General features: G+C 40.0%; 2 protein-coding genes across 3 annotated transcripts; one reads left to right on the forward strand and one right to left on the reverse strand.

Moving 5' to 3' along the window:
* The first annotated feature begins 19 nt into the window (after positions 1–19).
* cstf3 (cleavage stimulation factor, 3' pre-RNA, subunit 3) lies at positions 20–11524 on the forward strand. Its single transcript, XM_067487381.1, has 20 exons — positions 20–228; positions 927–1028; positions 1194–1289; positions 5365–5397; positions 6234–6331; positions 6420–6486; positions 6569–6603; positions 6693–6819; positions 7478–7555; positions 7648–7810; positions 8001–8110; positions 8212–8328; positions 8422–8640; positions 8735–8837; positions 9061–9130; positions 9228–9423; positions 9534–9684; positions 10525–10619; positions 10705–10765; positions 10925–11524. Exons 1-20 carry the CDS (start codon positions 202–204, stop codon positions 11122–11124), a joined length of 2148 nt encoding a protein of 715 aa, XP_067343482.1. The 5' UTR covers positions 20–201; the 3' UTR covers positions 11125–11524.
* Positions 11525–12579: 1055 nt separating this feature from the next.
* depdc7a (DEP domain containing 7, paralog a) lies at positions 12580–20047 on the reverse strand. 2 transcript variants are annotated; one of them, XM_067487397.1, is made up of 9 exons: positions 19906–20047; positions 16774–17236; positions 15610–15728; positions 15274–15466; positions 14875–15095; positions 14595–14737; positions 14391–14516; positions 14050–14128; positions 12580–13950 (listed from the first exon to the last, which is right to left on the reverse strand). In XM_067487397.1, the coding sequence occupies exons 1-9, from the start codon at positions 19919–19921 to the stop codon at positions 13727–13729; spliced, it is 1584 nt and encodes a 527-aa protein (XP_067343498.1). In that variant the 5' UTR covers positions 19922–20047; the 3' UTR covers positions 12580–13726. The 2 variants fall into 2 exon arrangements, with proteins under 2 accessions (XP_067343498.1, XP_067343509.1); XM_067487408.1 differs by lacking the exon at positions 14050–14128 and having other exon boundaries at positions 13775–13950.
* Positions 20048–20835: the final 788 nt, after the last annotated feature.

Below are 20835 nucleotides of genomic sequence, written 5' to 3' on the forward strand. Positions count from 1 at the left end.
TGTTTCCTGCCTACCGAGCGGAACACAAGTTTCTCGCCATTTTGAGCTATCGGCCACCCAGCAACTGGTTGCTTAAGGGCAATGTGATCAACCCTTTTGAAGCTATGCCGATAACGTAGTTGTTTAAAATTGCCATCATTTTATTATTTGATCGGTAATCAAATTGATCTAACATTTCTAATACAGATTACCAATCCAGCTATGGCCACCGAGGGAACAGCCGATCAGGTAGCTACTTGCAGTTCTGCTAAGGGACAAGCTAACCCTTTGTGATACGCTAAGTTAGCATCATGTTGTTTGTGTTATTCTCGGCTAATGTTGGAAAGAAACACTTGCTGCAGTGTACACATTACGCTGTATACATTTTATCTGCAAGCATTAAGCAGTTTTAGGAAATTGTGATTGTCCCTTGTTATTTCTATGGGTCTGTGAAGTTTTAAAGAGCGTAACATTGCGCCATGTTGACTAGCTGATTGGCGAATTGCTGCTATCTAAGCTAACGTTTAGTTGTCCAACATTAATGCGTTGAGGCAGTTTAACACCGCAAGCAGATTAACACGCACAATTGCTACTTGTTTAGTTAACGTTTGTGGTTCCGATTTTCAATTTGCTGGATGCTTCCCAGGGCTGCCAGCAATAACGTCCTAGCTAGCAAATGTGCTTTAAAGATGGTTAAATGGCTCGTTGATTTGGGTTTGCTAAATGCTGTCGTGAAAGGCGACGTCGCTGACGACTCTCATGAACATCAGTAACATGTTTTGCTGGCTTGGACCATACTCCACACGTAACTCGTCGTTATAGAACAATCCTATGGTTAGTGTTGTGAGGGCCCTTTGAGTCATCATCACACCACAACCATCAGAGGGGACTCTAAGTCAGGCCAGCTGCATAACCTGTTTGCCCTGTGGCTCTGTGTTTTCTTGCAGGCGGCAGAGTATATTCCGGAGAAGGTGAAGAAGGCAGAGAAGAAGTTGGAAGAAAACCCATATGACCTTGACGCATGGAGCATTCTGATTCGAGAAGCACAGGTTTAGTGACACAGAGTTGCATTCCTGGGGTTTAGTAAACTGGGGATAAGGGTGGGTGGCAGAGGGGATGGTGCTATAGATTTGTTAAAATCAAAACACTACATTTTTACCCACGTAGTTGCTTTATATGTTAGTATGGAATGTAAATGCATTCTCCTTCTTTAGAATCAACCTATAGATAAAGCAAGGAAGACATATGAGCGACTTGTCACACAGTTCCCAAGTTCTGGCAGATTCTGGAAACTGTTCATTGAAGCTGAGGTTAATACACTTTCTATTATTAAGTGTGCATGGCTGGGAATTTTTCTAACATGATCAACAATGTGATTTTCACACAAGCAAAATGTCTTGGGTCAGTACATTTTTAAAGTCACAATTCTTGTTTTGAATCACTAGACTTGTCTGTTTAGTTGTAGTATTCTCAAAACTGTATAAATTTCACCACAAGTTTATTAGGCCTTGTCAAGAGTAATGAATAAAGACATGTGACTGCTAAATACATGTACTAAACAATGGTTTGTGAAAATAGATGTAGAACACTTGGCGATGTCAGGCTCTAGCTAAACAAATCAAGGATTGTGCCTTTAAACAGAATGGGGAACTTGGCACTAACAGTTTCTTTTTCAGGAATTCTTTTGTTCCCAGGATTTAAAAAATACATTTATTCTGCGCCGTATTTAAATGGGGTAAAATGCATTTGTTGCATGTTTGGTCTGCAACAGTATTAAAACTATTTTAATGGTATTGGAGTGCATTAGCCTTTTATTCACTTGTCGTGTCAATTTATTGCCTCCTGTGTCATTTCTTTCGGGTAATTTTATACAGAATACTCTTATTTTGTGGCCCTTTTTTTTTTTTTGACATTTCTCCCTGTCCCACTCCTCACCCTTGAATATATAACCAGTTATTAGTTTGTTTTGATTTTACCAACAGTCTTTGCTTTTAGGCAGTCATTCACTAATTGGATGATTCATTATGCCTTGCACATAGTTCTGCTCACCGGCAAAGTGCATTTTGTAATGCCCTCCACCTCTGCAGATTATTACTGCAATTGATGGTAAACACATTGCTTACTTGTGCAATGCAAGCATCAGAATTTATCTTCTAGTTAGAAATGCAATGGGTAGTTACATAAAAATATTAGCTCTATGCTGTGAATTGAATGAATCTAGAGATTGTTTGTTGTTGTGGGGTTGCTGCCCTAGATAAAGCTCCCCCTGCCGCCCCCTGTGAGCAATGCCATGTCCCCCAGCCTTTATTCAGTCGTCTTAACCAGTGCAAGAAATGCTTCCTCCTAAAGTTGACACATATAATGGACTGGAAATAGAACACATCGCTGCCTTTTCCTGACGGACTAGGCTTCTCAGCAACAATAATACACTTCCACTAGCCTACAGGTGGCACTAACTGCACTTGTGCTCCACATTACGGACATGGTACTCTCTAACAAAGCAAGTTGTCAGCAAGTAATGTAAAACAGCAATGTGGTTACTGCAGCTATGGATGTCATATGGAATATGCTGAAAATCAGAGAGGAAGTTCAAATAAAGTAGAAAAAAGAATCTACTGTGAAGCTTTATTTATCTGGAAGTCTGGTAAACTGTTGTAGGTAACAGTCATTATATTTGATCTGAAAACAGTTTAAAATGATTGAAAAAGATTTTGTTTAATCTTTAGTGCCAATCTTAATGGGAAGTAATGACTTATTAGATTTCGGGTGGAATATAAATGTCAATAGGTTAGAAATTCGGAATTGGAAAACCACATTTGTCATCCTTAGTGGTTTGAGATGGTAGAATTTAAACTGGCCTCAGAGTAGTAACTATTTTATTAGACGTTTGCAGACAGCTGTTGGAGGGACCTGTTAACATCAGGGAGCTGGGATGGATAAAATTAAAAAAATGTTTAAAAATGAAACTTGCTTTAATGCTATTTTCAACCTCTTTTTTTTAACATTTCAATACTTTAAACTGCTAAACATGTAAAGTTGTAGTATTAAAGCATCTCCCTCACTTGGTAAGTATTCTGCAGAGCTTTTATCTTCCCCCTATATCAAGAAAACCTTACATGACACTTTCATGGAAAACTCTACACGATACAAAGTAGTTTAAAGACCCATATCATATACGTTTTTCCTTTTATCACACCACCTTGATGGCTGCTTTTAGGGAATCCATTGAATTTAGTTTTTTATTTTATTTTTTTAAATCACACTGCACTCACCAAAATGCTAGTGAAGATGGAAATAGCTTGTGTTTGGTAGTCGACAGCACATGTTGGTGGACACAAAGCTTGACATGTTGCTAATTAGTGTTTTGGCCCTGTAAGCAGACTGTCTAAAAACATGGCAAAGATATTACAGGCACTTTGTGAAAAGAGCATGTTGATTCTAACGTCTGCAGTCTGTATTTCAGACCTTTTCACAACACTTTTTTTTGAAAGACTTGGGACTTTTTAGCATCCAGACACAATGCCCATTGAGAGAAAAACACTGTAAACCTTAAGGTACAGAACCAGCAAGCACTGAATACCTCAATTTCTTATTTCTTTTGCAGTTAAAATGAAAATATAGCTTATTGTAATTAGGGCACATGGATTTCTACTGCAAAAGAAATTTGTAATAGCATTAACAATATGTAGCCAAGTGTCTGTGGAGTGAGCTGGATTAAATTACAGTGTAGAAAACATCAGTACTGTCTTCATTTGTGGGACATTGGAGTGAAGAAAACTGCATCACAGTTTCTATGTAATCCTTTTTCATAAATAGTAAAGGTACTCATTTATTTTTTGGAAATGAATTAATTCACTCTCACTGATCTGTTTGCCTCCTACCAGCAATGATAAACTTACTCTCACATAACATATTTTTGTAACTGCCTTTACTCAATTATGTTAGTTTATTGTATGAACTTTCTGTTTGCATATAAGTTTATAGTTTTTGTTGTTTTGTAGCCATCTAACTTATTTAGCATATTCGATCAAACACAGAAATGTGTGCCCATGAATTAGACTCCTGTATTTTTCTTCAATGTTCACACTTCCATCAATTAACCTGATTAAATGTGCTATTGATACTTGCAAATCTGGTATTTTAGTCATGAGGTTTTCAAAATTAAAAAAGAACTTCTAAAATTTTGTATGTAAAGCTCCAAGTTTCACTTTTCAGGCATTATCTTCCAGGATTTTATTAGGCAAATGTCCCATTAGAATATGCATTTCCTGAATTCCACACATTTTTTTTTTAAAAAGCATTTGTTTTATGGTTTTAGATGAAGTTGCAAGTTTAATGTCACTAGTGCTGTAGGAGTACACGGAATGAGAAAGGCCAGTTTTTTTTTAGAGACGTTGCCACCAAAGTCCCTTGAAACTGCAGCAGGCAGGACAGGATCTTGTTTTAAAAAGTGATTTTCTAGAAATACACAGGTTGTTGGTTTTTTTTTGTTTGTTTAATTTGATGTTAGTACAAGAGATGTCTTGGCCGTTTGCATTAAATTTAATCAACAGTTTGCAATTTTTAATTGCATTGCTTAATTAATACACAATTAATTATCAAATGTGGTATTGTCTTTTTGCTGTTGAGTGATATGGAACCAGTCCAAAGAAAAGGAGAGAGGGAATTGAAGCCGGAGTGATAAAGTTGTAGTATGTTTGCTGTGTCTCAAACAACAGGCCATAGGAGGCCCCCCAGATAATCACACTTCTGTGAACCTCATTGTAGAGACATGCTTGTAAACTGTCTCCTGTAGTGCCTGTAAGTTATTAATGTTAAATAACTGTTTCACTGTAACATTTGTGAATCTCTGGCAAAGCAGACACCTGGCAATGCCCTGTATTTATTAAATGCTATGGGAATATTTTGCTTTATAAAATAATTTTTGATGCTGCTTTTATTATTTTGTAGAGCACATTTATTTAGTGGAGCAGAAATAGGTCTGTGTGCAGAGGCTTGGAATGATGATAGCACATAGCTCTGAACGTACTGCTGCTGTAAGACTTGCTTCTACTAATCAACAGTAATGTTGTGAAAACTATGCCTGAAAGTGTTATGTGTTTTTAAAACGTTAAAATAGGAGAACTGCAGATTTGGGTCATCTTTACTTGAAATTAATATTGCATTTCTGTAATTACTGCTGTTTTTCTGGGTTATGTGGCGCGTTTTCTAAAGAAAATAAAGCCCCCCTTTTTTTAAAAGTAATTTGTCATTTTTGTGTGAATTTCACTTTGTTGATCTTTAAGGTGTGTATGGTCACTGTTGCATGACTGCATGTTCACTGCAAAGCTTACAATAGTAGGGGAGGCTCTTAAATTAACATTGCATTTACACTCTTATTTGCAGATCAAGGCTAAAAACTATGACAAAGTAGAAAAGGTAAGTGTCCACTCATGAAACCTAAGAAGTGTGTTATTTTGGTATCTGGAATGTCATTTTACTGTTTCTAATTATACTAGATATTACGTACAGTTATTTTTTCGTGAATCCCCAGTCTATTACATTGTATCTCAACATTAATCTGAAAGCCAAGTAATTTTGCTTCAGACATTTGATGCATACACTATATATACGTCAGGGGTTGAAAGTCTCTTAACAGTGTGTAACATTGGAGGAAATGCTCTTTTGTTTGAATGAAGTGTGAATTTCCACACACACTGGCTTAAAAACAAACTGCTGGTGTGCCCTTGTTGGTGTGGGGCTAAGAAATGAATTTATTGTTCCATGTCTTTTTGGTGGCCTTTTTATGTTTTTAAACCTGATTTTAATTGAAACATTCTTTAATGAGCTGAAACACTGCTGAGTTTTTGCACTGATTTGTTGTTTCTCCTGGGGTTTCCACTTTCAATAAACTTTGTGAGTTTATCCTAAAATGTCCATTTGTTCTGTTTTTGCCTGAATTCAACACACCCAGTCATTTATATCCCTCACGCAAGCTTCAAAGTATGTTGTATTCATTTGGGTTTGGAGGATCTCACTGAAACCCAGGCCACCCCTGAGGCCTGTCTAATGAAGCAGAATAACTCCAGTGCGTGGACTGTGATGAGCTAGCATCTTCCCCCAAATGTGGCATATGGGTTACAGCCAGTGCTTTTCGTAGTTCCACATGGAAATGATCAGCAAGCGAGTTTGAGTTAAAGAAATATATACTACATATACCAAAATGTTTGTCTGGTTTCCACTTATTTTACTTTTTTATATTCTTGCCCCTGTAGTTGTTTCAGAGATGCCTAATGAAAGTGTTGCACATTGACCTGTGGAAATGCTACCTCTCATATGTCCGAGAGACCAAAGGGAAGCTGCCCAGCTACAAGTAAGACTAAATGGACCATACTGAGGTTAAGCTTGATTGCACACTACCATAAATACACATGTTTACGTCATACTTTTGTTACACTCAGAGAGAAGATGGCCCAGGCCTATGACTTCGCCCTGGATAAAATTGGCATGGAAATAATGTCTTACCAGGTACACAGATGTGGACACTTTATTTGAACAATATGAGCAGTTCTGTTCTCTGTCACCTAATGACAATTCTTTACTCTTATAGATTTGGGTGGATTATATCAATTTCCTCAAAGGAGTGTAAGTGTTCTTTATAATAATATTTGGACACTTTATACAGTGATATCCAAACTCTTCAGTGTTGACATTTGAGCTTTGTGTTTTGTCAGTGAGGCTGTGGGCTCATACGCAGAGAACCAGCGAATCACGGCAGTTCGGAGGGTATACCAGAGAGGCTGCGTGAACCCTATGATCAACATTGAACAGCTTTGGAGAGATTATAGCAAATATGAAGAGGTGAGAGACCCCGCCAGCCCTCTGGTCTTCAGGGTGCCTTTGCTCTGTCACTTAACTGTGGTTCAGAGCAGATCTATATTGGGAGGTGGTCTAAAACGCATCTCTAACTAAACACACTAAGCTGCTCAGCACAGGTGTATCATATAAACAAGCAGACTGGGAGTAGGTACGGCTGGAGGCTATCTAACATGCACAGGGGCAGACAAAAAAGATTTTCTCTGTTCCGAGCGCTTTATTTTGTGGAGGACTTTTTCAGCTAGAAGAAGAGAAATATTTTAATATAGTGAGGTCGGAGGGAAGTTTAAAAGCATCGGTGTACGTTTACACTCTTAACTAAAGCCATAGAAAGCAAGTTGAAAACTGGTGAAGTTGGCTTTTAAGGACACGTTTAAATCTTTGCAATCCGAGTCAAAAAATCATGGAAATCCAATGGCCTTGCAGAAGAAGCTGCAGTTTAATTTGAACCTAGTTGTGTTAATTCCTATTGAGAAAGTTTGGAGATAGAGTCACTGTAAATGAAGTTCAAGTCATTTTCTTTCTTTCTGCTATTTAAACCTACGGATTTATCATTGTGAATGTGATGTGAGAATTGTCAATTGTGAATGTGAGTGCACAGCTGAAAGATTGACTGCTAAATCTGACTTCCATGTGTGAACAGGGGATCAACGTGCACTTGGCCAAAAAGATGATTGAGGATCGAAGTAGGGACTACATGAATGCTAGGAGAGTGGCAAAGGTGAGACATTGAACAAAGTGTAACAAAAATACGCAGCCATGTTTTGAACCAGGGCTGATACACATTACACACATACGGTTTGTGCATTGCAGGAGTACGAGACTGTAATGAAGGGTTTAGACAGGAACGCACCATCAGTACCACCCCAAAACTCCCCTCAGGAAGCCCAGCAAGTGGAGATGTGGAAGAAGTACATCCAGTGGGAAAAAAGTAACCCATTACGCACAGAAGACCAGACCCTCATCACAAAGAGAGGTGAACATTTGTGGTCAGGATATAATGTATTCTGCTAATAATTTAAAATCTCTGCTGTATGTGCCAAATGGAACATCTGGGAGATACTTATTGTACAAAGGATATTTTTCAAGCAGCCACTAGAGGGAATGGTTTGACACTTACTGTTTTATGAAGATCAGGCACAACATGAGATGTTTCTGTGTTGCAGTGATGTTTGCCTATGAGCAGTGCCTGCTAGTGCTGGGCCACCACCCTGATATATGGTATGAGGCAGCACAGTACCTGGAGCAGTCCAGCAAACTGCTGGCAGAGAAAGGCGTAAGTTATGAAACCTTTCAAATGCACGTGAAGCTTGTGTCCGTCTGTTTTTTTAGCAACGTCAATCTCAAACTCCTGTTGTTTTTTTAACTTCCTCTCAGGATATGAATAATTCAAAGCTTTTTAGTGACGAGGCAGCTAACATCTATGAACGTGCCATCGGGACCCTCCTGAAAAAGAACATGCTTCTGTACTTTGCCTTTGCCGACTATGAAGAAGTGAGTGTACATTTACTTAATAGGCACAAATTTTACCTAAGATGTCAAGAGACACTAGTACAATCAAGCACAATTATTATACTGTCCTCCCAGAGTCGTATGAAGTACGAGAAGGTCCACAGCATCTACAATAAACTGCTGGCAATTGAAGATATTGACCCCACGCTGGTCTATATCCAGTACATGAAGTTTGCCAGGAGGGCAGAGGGCATCAAATCAGGTCGCACCATCTTTAAAAAGGCCCGAGAGGACCTACGTACGCGTCACCATGTTTATGTAACTGCAGCACTGATGGAGTACTACTGCAGCAAGGTAAGTACACCCAGTCGCATGTTTAGCACGTGTATGCTGTGATCTTTCAGGTGTCTCTTTTATTCGTTTTAACTCTGTTCATCTTTCTCCTCAGGATAAGTCTGTGGCCTTCAAGATTTTTGAACTTGGTTTGAAGAAATATGGTGACATTCCAGAGTATATACTGGCATATATTGATTACCTCTCTCACCTTAATGGTAAGTTGTGTGTAATGAATTCCAGAGTGTATAAATAAAATGTAGGAAATGTGATATCTTTATTATTAATCTATAAATCTATGCGATAATGTCCAGTGATATTAGTTTACACCTGCCAGATAACATTGGATGGCTTTTAGAAAACAAAAAATTTGTACGATATATCATTATTATTATAATAAGTCATGATAAATGTATAACCCTGATATTTCTCTATTTCCAGAGGATAACAACACCAGGGTTCTCTTTGAACGTGTCCTCACGTCAGGAAGCTTGTCATCAGAAAAGTCGGGGTAATGTTAAGTGTTAATAAAGTTTTGTGCTTGTGCACTATGTGCGTTTCATTACAGTCAAGAGGTCTGATGATGTTTGTTAACTTTCCTTCCTCAGTGAGATCTGGGCTCGGTTCCTGGCCTTTGAGAGCAACATAGGAGACCTGGCCAGTATTCTAAAAGTAGAGCGGAGGCGTTTCAGTGCTTTCAAAGAGGAGTATGAGGGCAAAGAAACGGCTTTGCTTGTAGATAGATACAAGTTCATGGACCTGTATCCCTGCTCTTCCAGTGAACTCAAGGCGCTTGGCTATAAGGTTTGTATTTTGCTCATTAGAAATGGCGTCAGCATGGCATCTTTTGTGGCCAAAGCAGTTAAAGATTAAAATGTTCAGGTAACGTGAAGTGATATTTAAACTGTTTGCAGGATGTGTCTCGTGCCAAACTGGCGGCACTGCTCCCAGAGACTGTGGTCGCGCCCTCTGTGCCTACCCTGAAGGATGAAGCTGATCGCAAACCTGAGTATCCCAAGCCTGACACCAATCAGATGATCCCCTTCCAGCCACGTCACCTTGCCCGTAAGTACTGTAGTCCTAAACTGCTCAGGGTCCGTCCTCAAATCCAGTAAATTGGTTTGTCGCTGTCTTGTCACATTCGACCCACATCTTCTTATAACGCACTCCAGTATGTTTCCACTACCCACTGTGACCTCACAGAGTAGAATTATCACCTTTCTGACAGTTACAACTTAATAACGGAGAAATGATAACCTTGTGAAAGTAGAATTCCTGGCTGAGCATTAGATTATACAGGTGTATGTTGGCCAGTGAGAGTATATCATGTGCGCTGACAAAAACTGAGATGGTCTTTCTCCTTTATGGCATGGAGGGCATAGCTTCCATGATTCCCTAAAAGGATTTAAAACTCATCAGACCACAGGGCAGTTTTCTACTTCACCCTCAGTCCGTTTTAAAGTCTTTCATGGTGCAGTCTCCCACAGAGTGATAAACCTGTCCTCATCTTTACTTCTAAAAGACCCAGTGTCTCTAGGATCTTCTTTTTCTATTCAAACATGACACTGATCTGTTGCCATTTACCATTAATTCTTCCACCGGATGTTTTTTTACCGTTACAAAGCTTTGGCCGTTTTTTTTGTGGCTCCTGTCCTTTTTTGAGATGTGTTGCTGGGATCAAATTCAAAAGTAGCTGATATTTTTTCAGAAAGATTTTTTGAAGTGTCTTGTCTTTATATTATTTACAATCAAAATTTGGTTTCAGTCGGGTTGCCAAATCATTGCAGCCCCTTTCTATTCACATTTTACACAGCCTCCCAACTTTTTTGGAAATGGGCTTTGCACATTGACTTCATGCATAAGAGGATTTATCTTTCATGTAGCCTCTTGTGATTCTCTCCACAGCTCCAGGTTTACACCCTGTCCCCGGGGGAGTTTTCCCAGTCCCCCCAGCTGCTGTCGTCCTAATGAAGCTGCTCCCTCCACCTACATGCTTCACTGTGAGTTGCAGCAGCCTAATGCATTCAAGCCCATAATTCCTACTGCAAATTAAGACTTAAAAAAGCTGATTGTTTTTTGCTGCAGGGTCCGTTTGTTCAAGTGGATGAGCTCATGGAAACATTCAGGAGATGCACACTTCCTGACAGTAAGTTCCTTTTGACAGCACTTAACTCAGACAGTTTCCACATTTTAGTCATGCCAGTATGGCTTTAGTGATGGAAATGTCAAAGAATAGTTGTATTTGTTTTAGTGTTAAAGTGTTTTGTTTTTTTAGATATTACTAATGTATTTTCTGTCTCTTTAGCTGTTGATGCTGCTGTTGAGCTGATCACTGGAAGGCAGCCTGATGCAGGAGGGGAGGGAAATGGACCCATGGAAAACCATGCAATCGCCAAGTCACTCAAGAGGCCAAATGCTGACTCTGATGAGGAAGATGACAAAGGAGCTGTGGCTCCACCCATTCATGACATATATCGTGCGCGCCAACAGAAAAGGATTCGATAATCAAACTAAACACATTGAACCTTACAAGAATGTAATCTTAAGAGGTGATGGTATTGTTTCGACACACACGTCCATTTTTCTGAGCGCGTCTCACACATCATTCATCCGTTGTACATGTTTGTATAGAAAACAAGCATACACACACACGCACACACACAGACATACACCCACAGACACACTGTACATATGGTATGTGCACCTGAGTGTTCTCGTGGCTTTTGATTTGTTTTTGTTTTTAATGACCGACCATTATACTGTACAAAATTTTTCATTCGACCATTTATTTTGGCACATAGCTTTTGGCCTTGTGATGTCCCAGTGATGGCAAAGTGGAATTAAGCTTTTTTTAGATAACTGGAGTAAACACAGTTCATTTCAATAAAAGTGGAAAAGAATTCTACCAGATTAGTTTTTTATTTGACTTTACTGATGCTTTATCCTTAATTAACTGGCTGGACACAAAGACGGTCTCCTGCTGGTAATAGTTAGGCACAGCATAGTAAGTAATACCAGCAGGAGGCAGCATGTGACATTTGGTTGTTGATCTGGAAGCATCAACCATCCTTTCTTTAAATATCCAAGTACAATAGCTGAATTTCACCTGTTTGAATTGATCTAATCAGCATATGAGCTTATATAGCTTTGAGAAATTGCTAGTTTGGAAAAAGGCTCTACGCTTCTTGTTGTAATTCGGGTATGTAATTAAAACTAAATACAATATTTCAGGTAGTTGTAAAACAAACAAGCCTTTCAGCTTAATCTGAACATTAGATGACATTTGCAGTCTGTCCTTTAGTTGTGACAAACTAATGAATTATGAAAGCATCAAACTTCCTCAGCAAATGTTTTTCTAAATACCAGCCAGCTGCTGGTTTTCGCATAATACGCATTACATCATTACTTGTTTGCCAAGAAGAGCCTTTGTTCTGACTGTATGTGGCAGCCTGAGTCTGCACTAAGCCCATTATCAAGCATAAAACAATTTGTGCAGAGAATCATTCCGCTGCCACATAATAAATTCTGGATCCTTCTTTGACGTTTGCGCCATTTGGAAAACTCTTAATAGCTTTTATACCAAACTTACTGTACCATTTGTAATTTATGGCTTGTGAATGATGAATTTTACCTAAATGGGTTACTGCAAATCGCACCAAGCAAGACGCAAAGTAAATGCTTAACAGCTAACAGGGACAGGGTGTTGATAACAATTTAACAAGTTGATTTGTTGCCTAAGAACCTGACGAGCACTAATCAACCATTAATACAATCAGAGGTGACTGTATTATTTGGCGTAAAAAGCAACAACCATGGATATTGGAATTCAGCAGAATTTCTCATATAAATGGGAGACAAAATTAAATGTGTTTCATAGCCACATTTTTAAACGTACAAGTGCATTTTTCTTTTTAGTACAATTTGTGCCTACAATGAAAAAGGGAAATCAATGTACAAATGTTTGACAAATTCAGTTCAGTTTTATTAAAAGCTGGCAAAATACAGACAAGATGTGTGTGGTTTGAACATAAGCAATATCCTCACTGACTTGAAGGTACTACATAAATCAAAATTTAAAACACATCTTTGAAAATGCCACTAGAACGTGGCTACAGTCTAAAACTTGCAAACATCTGTTTTGCTGATTTGTAGCAACAAACAAAAAAACCCCAGCGGCTTGATTCTCATGATTGACTCTGTTTACTACAGCACAAAATCGGACTTTCAAATTTCCAGGTTCAAATTTCCGTTTTAGGTTCCTTCGGGCGTAACTCTTCTGCGCATCACACTGTACACGATAGGCCACATGAACAGACCAATTTCTGTTGCTACCACTGCTCCTTGCACACACACCAAGAAAACAACCATCGAGATGAACTGCACTGTGAGAACGCAAAAGAACTCAAGAATACTTGGATCATTTTTGTCATTGTCGAGAAGTAACAGTCTCATGACAAAGACATTTTATGTTAGTGTCCTGCACCAAAGAAAATGTCAAGTATTTTAAGACAATTAAATATGCCCTTAAATATTGCAGCTTATTAAGAGTCACTAAAATTAAAATTCACATTCTCATATTCAGTAGTAAAACTATTTACATTTACAAATAAAATCGATTTGCTGTATAAATCGATCATGTCCATCACATTAGCATCTAGCTCTATGTATAACATATAAATGTGAACTAATAAATATAGACAGAATTATTGGTACCCTTACACAATAAAAAAAAACGTAAAAAGAAAAATGTGATTCTCCTCAGTCTTACAGAGCAATGTTTCTGGTTTACGTTCAGCTTGGTGCACACAATATTACCAAGCAGCAGAGTAACTACTGTACTACAATTTAAATAGGATAAATAACCAATTACATTAAGTAAGACGTGTGTGTGTGAGATATGTGATTATAGGAAACCATCGGTCTGGGCCACGTGCATTTGTTGCATTATTTAAAATGTGCTGTTGACACAAATATCAAACACAAAGTTTGTCAAATCTTTTAAATTTTCTTTTTTTTTTCTGGTTATTTTATTCATTATTTTATTTTAGAAAACTGGGTTTCTTCTTTATTTTGTGGAAGGGTGCCAACAAACTCATCCTTGTCCTTGTTACTGTATCAACATGTTGATGCTGCTCAATCTATTTCCAAAGTATTGAACAAAAATTTCTGGGTGGCCTTTATAAAACTGTCCCAGCAGCCGTCTCTTTTCTTTGTTGGAGAGTTTAGGGTTCTCGTGCACTGCCCGGAGTAAAGAGCGGAGTTCCTCTTTAGTGGTTATTCGTGCATTTTCTGAGTATGTGTGAGCACTCACTTTTGTGCAGTATGTTGAACCTGAAAGTATTAAAAAAAAGGGGAGAATCACAAATGTAACTGTATATAGGAAAGAAGCTAAACTTTTCAACTAAATGGATAAAAATAGAATGTGCAGACCTGTTATCATATCTGGATCCTTTCCTTTAACAATATTCATTAGTCTGTCACTGACCATCTTGTGCAATGTAACAGGAATCTGGTGGAAAAAAGTGGGGGGAAAAAAGTGCTAAGCTTTTATCCTGGATTCATATAAAGAGTTAAGATTATTGACTGTCTTTGATCCTACGCAGTCAGACACATGTGATTTATGATTCTCTTTCAAGTCTGCTTCTGTGTAAAGAACATTTTATCAACCCAGTGACAAAGGTCTCTTGCAGATATGTCTATTGTTACCCTCCTCCTACAACACCAGACACACATATGTGCACACGTACAAAGAAACAAACAGTAACACTCACTTTGAACAGATCACAGTGGTTGTCCACCATGAACAGAACCATCAAGTCCACCTTCCCTTTGGAGAGCCTCCCGCTGTACACGATGGCACTTGCGAAAGACCGTTTCAACGCCATCCTGTTCTCAATCTGACAGAGAACCGTTTTGAGTTAACAACGATAAAACGTACACATCCCGACGCACACAAGATTCCCACTTTTGCTCACCTCTTTGTGTAGTTTAACCTCCTGCGGTTTGGCTGCAGTGGCCATGAATCTCAGGAGCCTGCGTAGCTCCTCCCTGCTGCGAGAGTCCTGCAGCTTCAGGCTCAGCTGCAGAGCCTCCAGGGCTTGCTCTTGCTTTCCGTTCACTGACGACGGGACACAGAAAGTGCAAGGATGAAAATGCTGAGCTTGAAAAACGTGTCCCTTATGATTTCAATGCCACAGGCAGCAACATAATGAAAAATCCTATGAATAGCTAACAAACAAACGCCCTTTCTCATACCGAGTAGCTCTGAGATGCCAGTGTGGATGTCGAAGACGTGGTTGCTGAGTAGTGGTGACTGCTGTGTGCGTCCGTAGTGCTGAGCCAGGACCCCATAGAGCAGCCTCTTACACTCAAGCAGGTCGTCTGCAAAACTGGCCAAACCTCGACTGACCTCCACCACTAGTTCATCAGGCAGGAACTCAAGACAGTCCACTGCCGCTGACATCCAATCATCAGCCCTGAGGGAGATGAACGTGTAGTAAGTCAGACCAAAAAATACTGTATTTAATTTGTGCGATTGACTACTTGTACTTAGTTAGTTTCCACCATTAAATATAAGGACTGACTGGTCATAAGCAACACGTATGTAACATGTACAGTCACTTCTACAGTAAGAAAAAGAGTTAGAGGACTTACTGTGCTTCACTGAAGGCTTTGAGAACCTCTCGGTCTAGGTAGTTTGACGTATACAACAAATCCGGATCACTATCCATGCCATGCAGGGAAGGCTGATATGAGTCCTTGCCCTCTAATAGGTCCTCAAGTAGTGGGAGCTCTATCAGCTGCAGCAGCCTGAACACCGCCTGCTGGTGCCACACCTCAGCCACAACTGTAAAAACACAGCGGTAAAAGCCATCAGGGCCACAGGCACAGAGATCCACACATTTAGTGAGAGCAGATATTTGCTGCGTGAAAACACAGAGCCTGTTTTAGGTCATTTTCCTGTGGCTGATCACATGGAATTTGACTTACGCTCCTGCGAGAGGCCGAGGTTGATCATCTGAGGGGTGATGGTCGAGCTCAGGTTGAGCTTTTCCAGCACGTCCTCCACTGATTTGTCTTTATTTCCGGAGTTGGTCAGCACCTTATGTCTGAAGAGTCGCATAATAACGGCAATCAGAGGAAATGATTGAAGAAAACCGAACATTTTAGACATTTTAAGACCAAATGTGGCTGTAAATGTTTAACACTCCCTGTGATTGAGTCATAATTTGCAGCTGTTTTGATTATAGCGATTTCCTTTTAAAATGATGGAAAAAACACTCACTTTCCATCATTAACACCATTTTTGATGAATTAGATTAAATAGGACATGTAAACGTTTTGTTTACATAGCCTTCTTGCCCTGCAGATATGACTTGGCCCACGCTGCAAATAACAAAAGCGTCATTTCAACTGCTTGGGCACAGAGTTCTTCTAAATCTTTTATCTCCCATTAGGAAGACGAGGCCTGTTCTGCGGTCTCGTCTGGAGCTGTCAGCCTCACACAGCAAGACCAGATCAAAAGGGAGCAATCAAGAAGCGCTGAGACCATGTGTTAGCACCTCGTGGATAAAGCATCCTCACTGTCTGTTCTATGGGCTTAACAGCCTCCCTCCTCCAGCTTTGAAGCACAGGAGAATGAATGCATTTAAAGGACTAGTTTGACATTTTGGGAAACCTACTTATTTGAATTCCTGCTGAGAGTTAGAGGTCATGTTTGACATCATTGTCAAGGCTGAACACGTAATATGTAGCTGCAACCGGCCGCCAGTTAGACCACCTTAGCATCATTGTTTTTGTTTTGTTTTTTAATTTAGACAAAATTTAACATATTAAAACATTTTTTGGTTGTGGCCAAAATGGAATAAGTTATTCCATATAAGTATTGGGTTTTCAGCTGTTGATGGCATGGATAATTTACCTGAAAGAAACTTTGTGATTTTCTGTCTGTATTTTTACTCCTTTTATTAAATGTAGCTCAATTTATGGCCTTATTTGAACTTAACACTGAGTGACACACTGGGACAACTAGAATTTAAAAACGATGAAGACACAACTTGCTGAGGCATCAAGTGCCGGATTAGTTTTCAGAAGCACTTGGTGTAAAATACTGGATCTGGGATTCTCTGGGGACATTGTGACATGAGTTTGTACCTTTCACATGATGGACTGTAGCTGTTTTGGTTTCTGTTGATGTTAAGTGAGTCATAGCCGCTCTCGATGGTGCTAGTGGAGTGGGAGTTGGTGTTGGTCAGTGTCGACGAAGAGGTAGCTGTTGAGTTCAGGAACCTGTACAAGCTGCAACTACTGTCCTCAAATGTGGCTTGCTTCTTTTCCTTCCCAAATACTTTAATGCCCACAGGCTCAAACACCCTCGACTCCATCAGGGCTTGACAAAGGCGAACAGCCTTGTAGCGAGGCACTGCCTCATCTCCAAAGAAACGATTCAGGGTGATGTGTGCCAACACCGCGTCCACAGCCTCTGAGCCCAGGAAGCAGTCATGGTAGGACTTAAGGTTGTGGCGCCGGCGCTTGACCTCCACGTGAGTGTGGAGATTGGAGATGATGCTGCCCCAGATGTAGGTGGCTCGGAAAGGCTTCCCGGCCATGCCTTGTTCTGATGGAGGGGGAGAGGAGAGAGTCAGTGGATGGAAAGCTTGAAAGCAAGCATGAAAATGACGATTAGAGGTATAAGAAGGAAAGCTACAGAAGAGCTAAAAATGAAGAAAACTTCTGCACAGAATTCGAACAACTGGCAGCAATAGTCAAGTCATGGAAATCACAGACGCACGTAAGCAATGGTTTTTACTGTTTTAAATTAAAAATCTCTAGGCTCTAAAAAGATGTGTTCACCATATATCACTATTTTCTGAGGTTTTGTAAACCTAAACATTATTTAGTTAACGCAATAGAGCCACCACCATACCATGAATTAAGCAACGTAGCAAGATGGAAAGAGTTTATATGTTCAAACGCTGTTAAAATCCCTCGCAACTCATTTTCACAGTCTGGTCTTTGTCTATCATCTGAGCATTTCCTTAGAAACCACAGGGGTTTACAATTTCTGACTTTACCAAACACACACTCCCTGTCTTCTGTGTAATATCAGATGATCGGAATCTGAATTCAATTTCCATGAACAATGAGTCTCATGGGGGCGGTAACAGACCCCAATCCTCTTTTAAGAAATGCCTGTGCACTATACAGAAGCTTCAGTTTAATTCAATTAATACCTAAGAATCAAGTACTGCAGTCAGACAGCATAGGTCGAAGACGATAAGGAAAAACAATGGCATCGTTTGTGCCTGTTTTCTTACATTAGCAGAGAATCACTGAACACCAAAGCACACATGCACAAGAAAACCGAGACAATGATGAAATTATGAGGTATTTTCCAACGAATGGGCTGCATTGCTACTAGTACATGCACACACTGACATGTGTGCAGCTTCAAATCATACCTGCAATGCTCATCTGCATACGTCGTTGTTAATAGGAAGTGGTTTGTGAGATTCACAGGAGGCCGGACCAAAGAGAGCAGGCAGAGCTGGTCTCAGTGAGCTGTTAGCGTGGCTTTCATCTCACAACAGCAAACATGTAAGGCCTGTTGAGTAAATGTCGGGGGTGGGATCTGACAGATCCACCGAGGCCAGAGGCCATAAATCAAGGACTGACAGCAGTGGCCAGGACCCGTTGTTATGATAGCACAACAGTCAGCAACAGTAGAGCAGCGAGCAGATGTTCACCCACTCATTTAAAAAACACAAGAGCTCATTGAGAACAGAAGAAGGAGAGCAGTAGGTATCCAGCATGTGTGATGTGCTGATTAATGAGACACATCTATGTCAAACTGTGTCTCCCTCCAGAGGAGAATAAACTGTCCTGTACTGGGGATTTGCATATCAGGAAAGGACAATTGTGACTGCGGTTGTTTAAGGGACGGCACCTTGGAGCAATTTGCATGTAATCATGAGAACTATAATATTATGTAATGATCTGAAATGTTTCTTTCATTGCTTTGAGTCACACATAGTAGGAAAATGTCCTTTAAACCTTTAAAGAGTTATTGTTATTATATTATGCAAATATCAGTCACTGTAGCACAAAAAGACTCGATCGAAACTGCAGAATACCACAGGAAAATATTTGATCAGGACAATTTGCAGGGAAAAAAATGCATTATCTAATGAAATCTTGATTTAGGAATTTAGAGTCCGAGACCGTCTGGAGAATCCCACCAGGGGTCTTTGGATTACCAGTCACACAACAAATCCGGATCAGATCAATATCCATTAATGCTTGTTAAAAAAAGGGGGGGGGGGAGTGGGGGGTCAATTGTGGGTCAAATCGATCCTGGGAACCTGGCTGTGCTGTCACCTCTTGTCGCTTGCGCCAGGCTGAGATTTGGCCCCAGTTTGCATACCCGGGTCTCCTTCCCTGTGACTTTGGTCCTCATTCTGCAGGCGTGTTTCAGCCAAGGACAACAGCGCACGGTGTGTTTGCACACACTGGTGGAGATAAATAATCGCAGAGGGACCAACGTAGGCGTCACATGGGAGACCTCCCCTCGTGCGAACACCTCTCTAAAAGGGATCTGTATAATCACAGTCGAGTTCCTCCGTGTGGCCATAACTCGCAACGAGCGCAGGACCAGTGATGCTAACAGTGTGTGGCAGATACCTACATTCCTCCAACATGCTGAGATTAGACTGATGAAGCCATAAAGGACACACTATGAACACGCTGCACCAAGTTGGGCCATTGGTCTGTATGAACACTAAACTTTACGCAGCGCATTGTGGCCTGTTGACGCACACATTTACCCGGTTCTACCTGTGTTTACCGCAAACAGTTTCACCCAAATATTGCTCTTCTTATCTTATTAACTGACCTACAAATCCTTAAATTATCCACTAAACTTTAATTACACATATAAGATATTGAAACTTCTTAAATTTAAAAAAAACATCATATTGTCAAATTTTATAAATGGATACGTGTAGGCCAAACAGAAACTTTTTCTTTTCATTTTCTTTTTGTAGGAAGCCCAACTTTAGGTAGGTAGCCCAACTCTTATTTTGGAAACACACTATGACATATAATAAACAATATACCTAAAACATCGGGGATTATAAATCTCAGCTCAGAAGAGTCTCCTATAAATCTCAAAGAGCCGAAAGCGACATTCTCTAGACAGCAGCTTACAGGGTGAATTAAGCCAAACTCGTTGCTCTACAAAGTTATTTCTAACACAGAAGAAATTGGACGTGATTAAACTGGGATTACCTGGTGTTCGGTGCATGAAAACTTCCTCCAGTGACTGTAAAGAGCCATTCAAACCATGTCCCCGGTCTTCACTCTGCACCGTGACGCACGCAACTAACTCCAGTCAAGCCCGAAACCGTCACCTCCCACTACAAGACCTAATTCTCGTCCCAATCACCGCCCTGTCCTGCTATTAAAGTGACAATGAGGCTCTCACTGTCCCCCTGCCCCCTTCAGTTTAACAGAAAACAGCACAAATTCACTCGCTTTTACATTTAAATATATCTTCCCGAGTTGAAACTGAAAGGTTTTAAAAAGGACCACAGTGTCATCTTCACAGGTATTTCAGCCAGAGTTTCCAAAGCCAATGCGCTCAAATCCTAACATTTCACACTGGTGCATTTATTTTAACAGTCAGGTGAGAGACGTGGATATGGGAATGGAAAAAAAAAATCCCATTTTCACACAACCTTTCACTTATCAAGTCACACCCTTAGAATAAATCTGATCTGATAAAGACCTACAATATTTCAGAGCTGCCACCATGTGAAACAGGTGTGGGTATTTCCAGGAAGAGAAGCTTTTCACAGTTAAACTTAAAAGGATAAAAACACCCCAAACTAAGCATGGCTTCTCTTACATGCTGTGAGGATGCAGTTTCTGACATGTGACTGCAGTTGTGTCCAGTGTAAAAAATGGCCCTGATGATCTTGCACTTTGACTGGGATCACTTGTACAGGCAGGTTGTCCCAAAACGAAAATGTCTTAAGACTGTTATCATAAACAAAAGTGCACAGCCCGGAGTAAACACACAATAGAACAGTAGTAAGATGATACCGTGAAGTCGGTAATGGTCAGGAAGGAGACTGAAAGCAAGACAGATATTACCATTATGACAGGTGAGTACATTATGATGCAAGGGTGAGGCATGTAACTGGGGCAAACCGGTTT

The sequence above is a fragment of the Channa argus genome, chromosome 2 (assembly GCF_033026475.1).
Source record: "Channa argus isolate prfri chromosome 2, Channa argus male v1.0, whole genome shotgun sequence".
Taxonomy (NCBI): Eukaryota; Metazoa; Chordata; class Actinopteri; order Anabantiformes; family Channidae; genus Channa; species Channa argus.

Excerpts from the sequence above, each read along its gene's own strand:
- cstf3 (XM_067487381.1), top strand. The coding sequence starts at position 202 with ATGGCCACCGAGGGAACAGCCGATCAG. Across the intron at positions 9,131-9,227 it reads TTGTCATCAGAAAAGTCGGG|TGAGATCTGGGCTCGGTTCC; the intron begins GTAATGTTAAGT and ends TTCCTTCCTCAG. Across the intron at positions 10,766-10,924 it reads GAGATGCACACTTCCTGACA|CTGTTGATGCTGCTGTTGAG; the intron begins GTAAGTTCCTTT and ends CTGTCTCTTTAG.
- depdc7a (XM_067487397.1), bottom strand. Across the intron at positions 14,517-14,594 it reads AGGTTAAACTACACAAAGAG|ATTGAGAACAGGATGGCGTT; the intron begins GTGAGCAAAAGT and ends GTTCTCTGTCAG. Across the intron at positions 13,951-14,049 it reads GGATCCAGATATGATAACAG|GTTCAACATACTGCACAAAA; the intron begins GTCTGCACATTC and ends TAATACTTTCAG.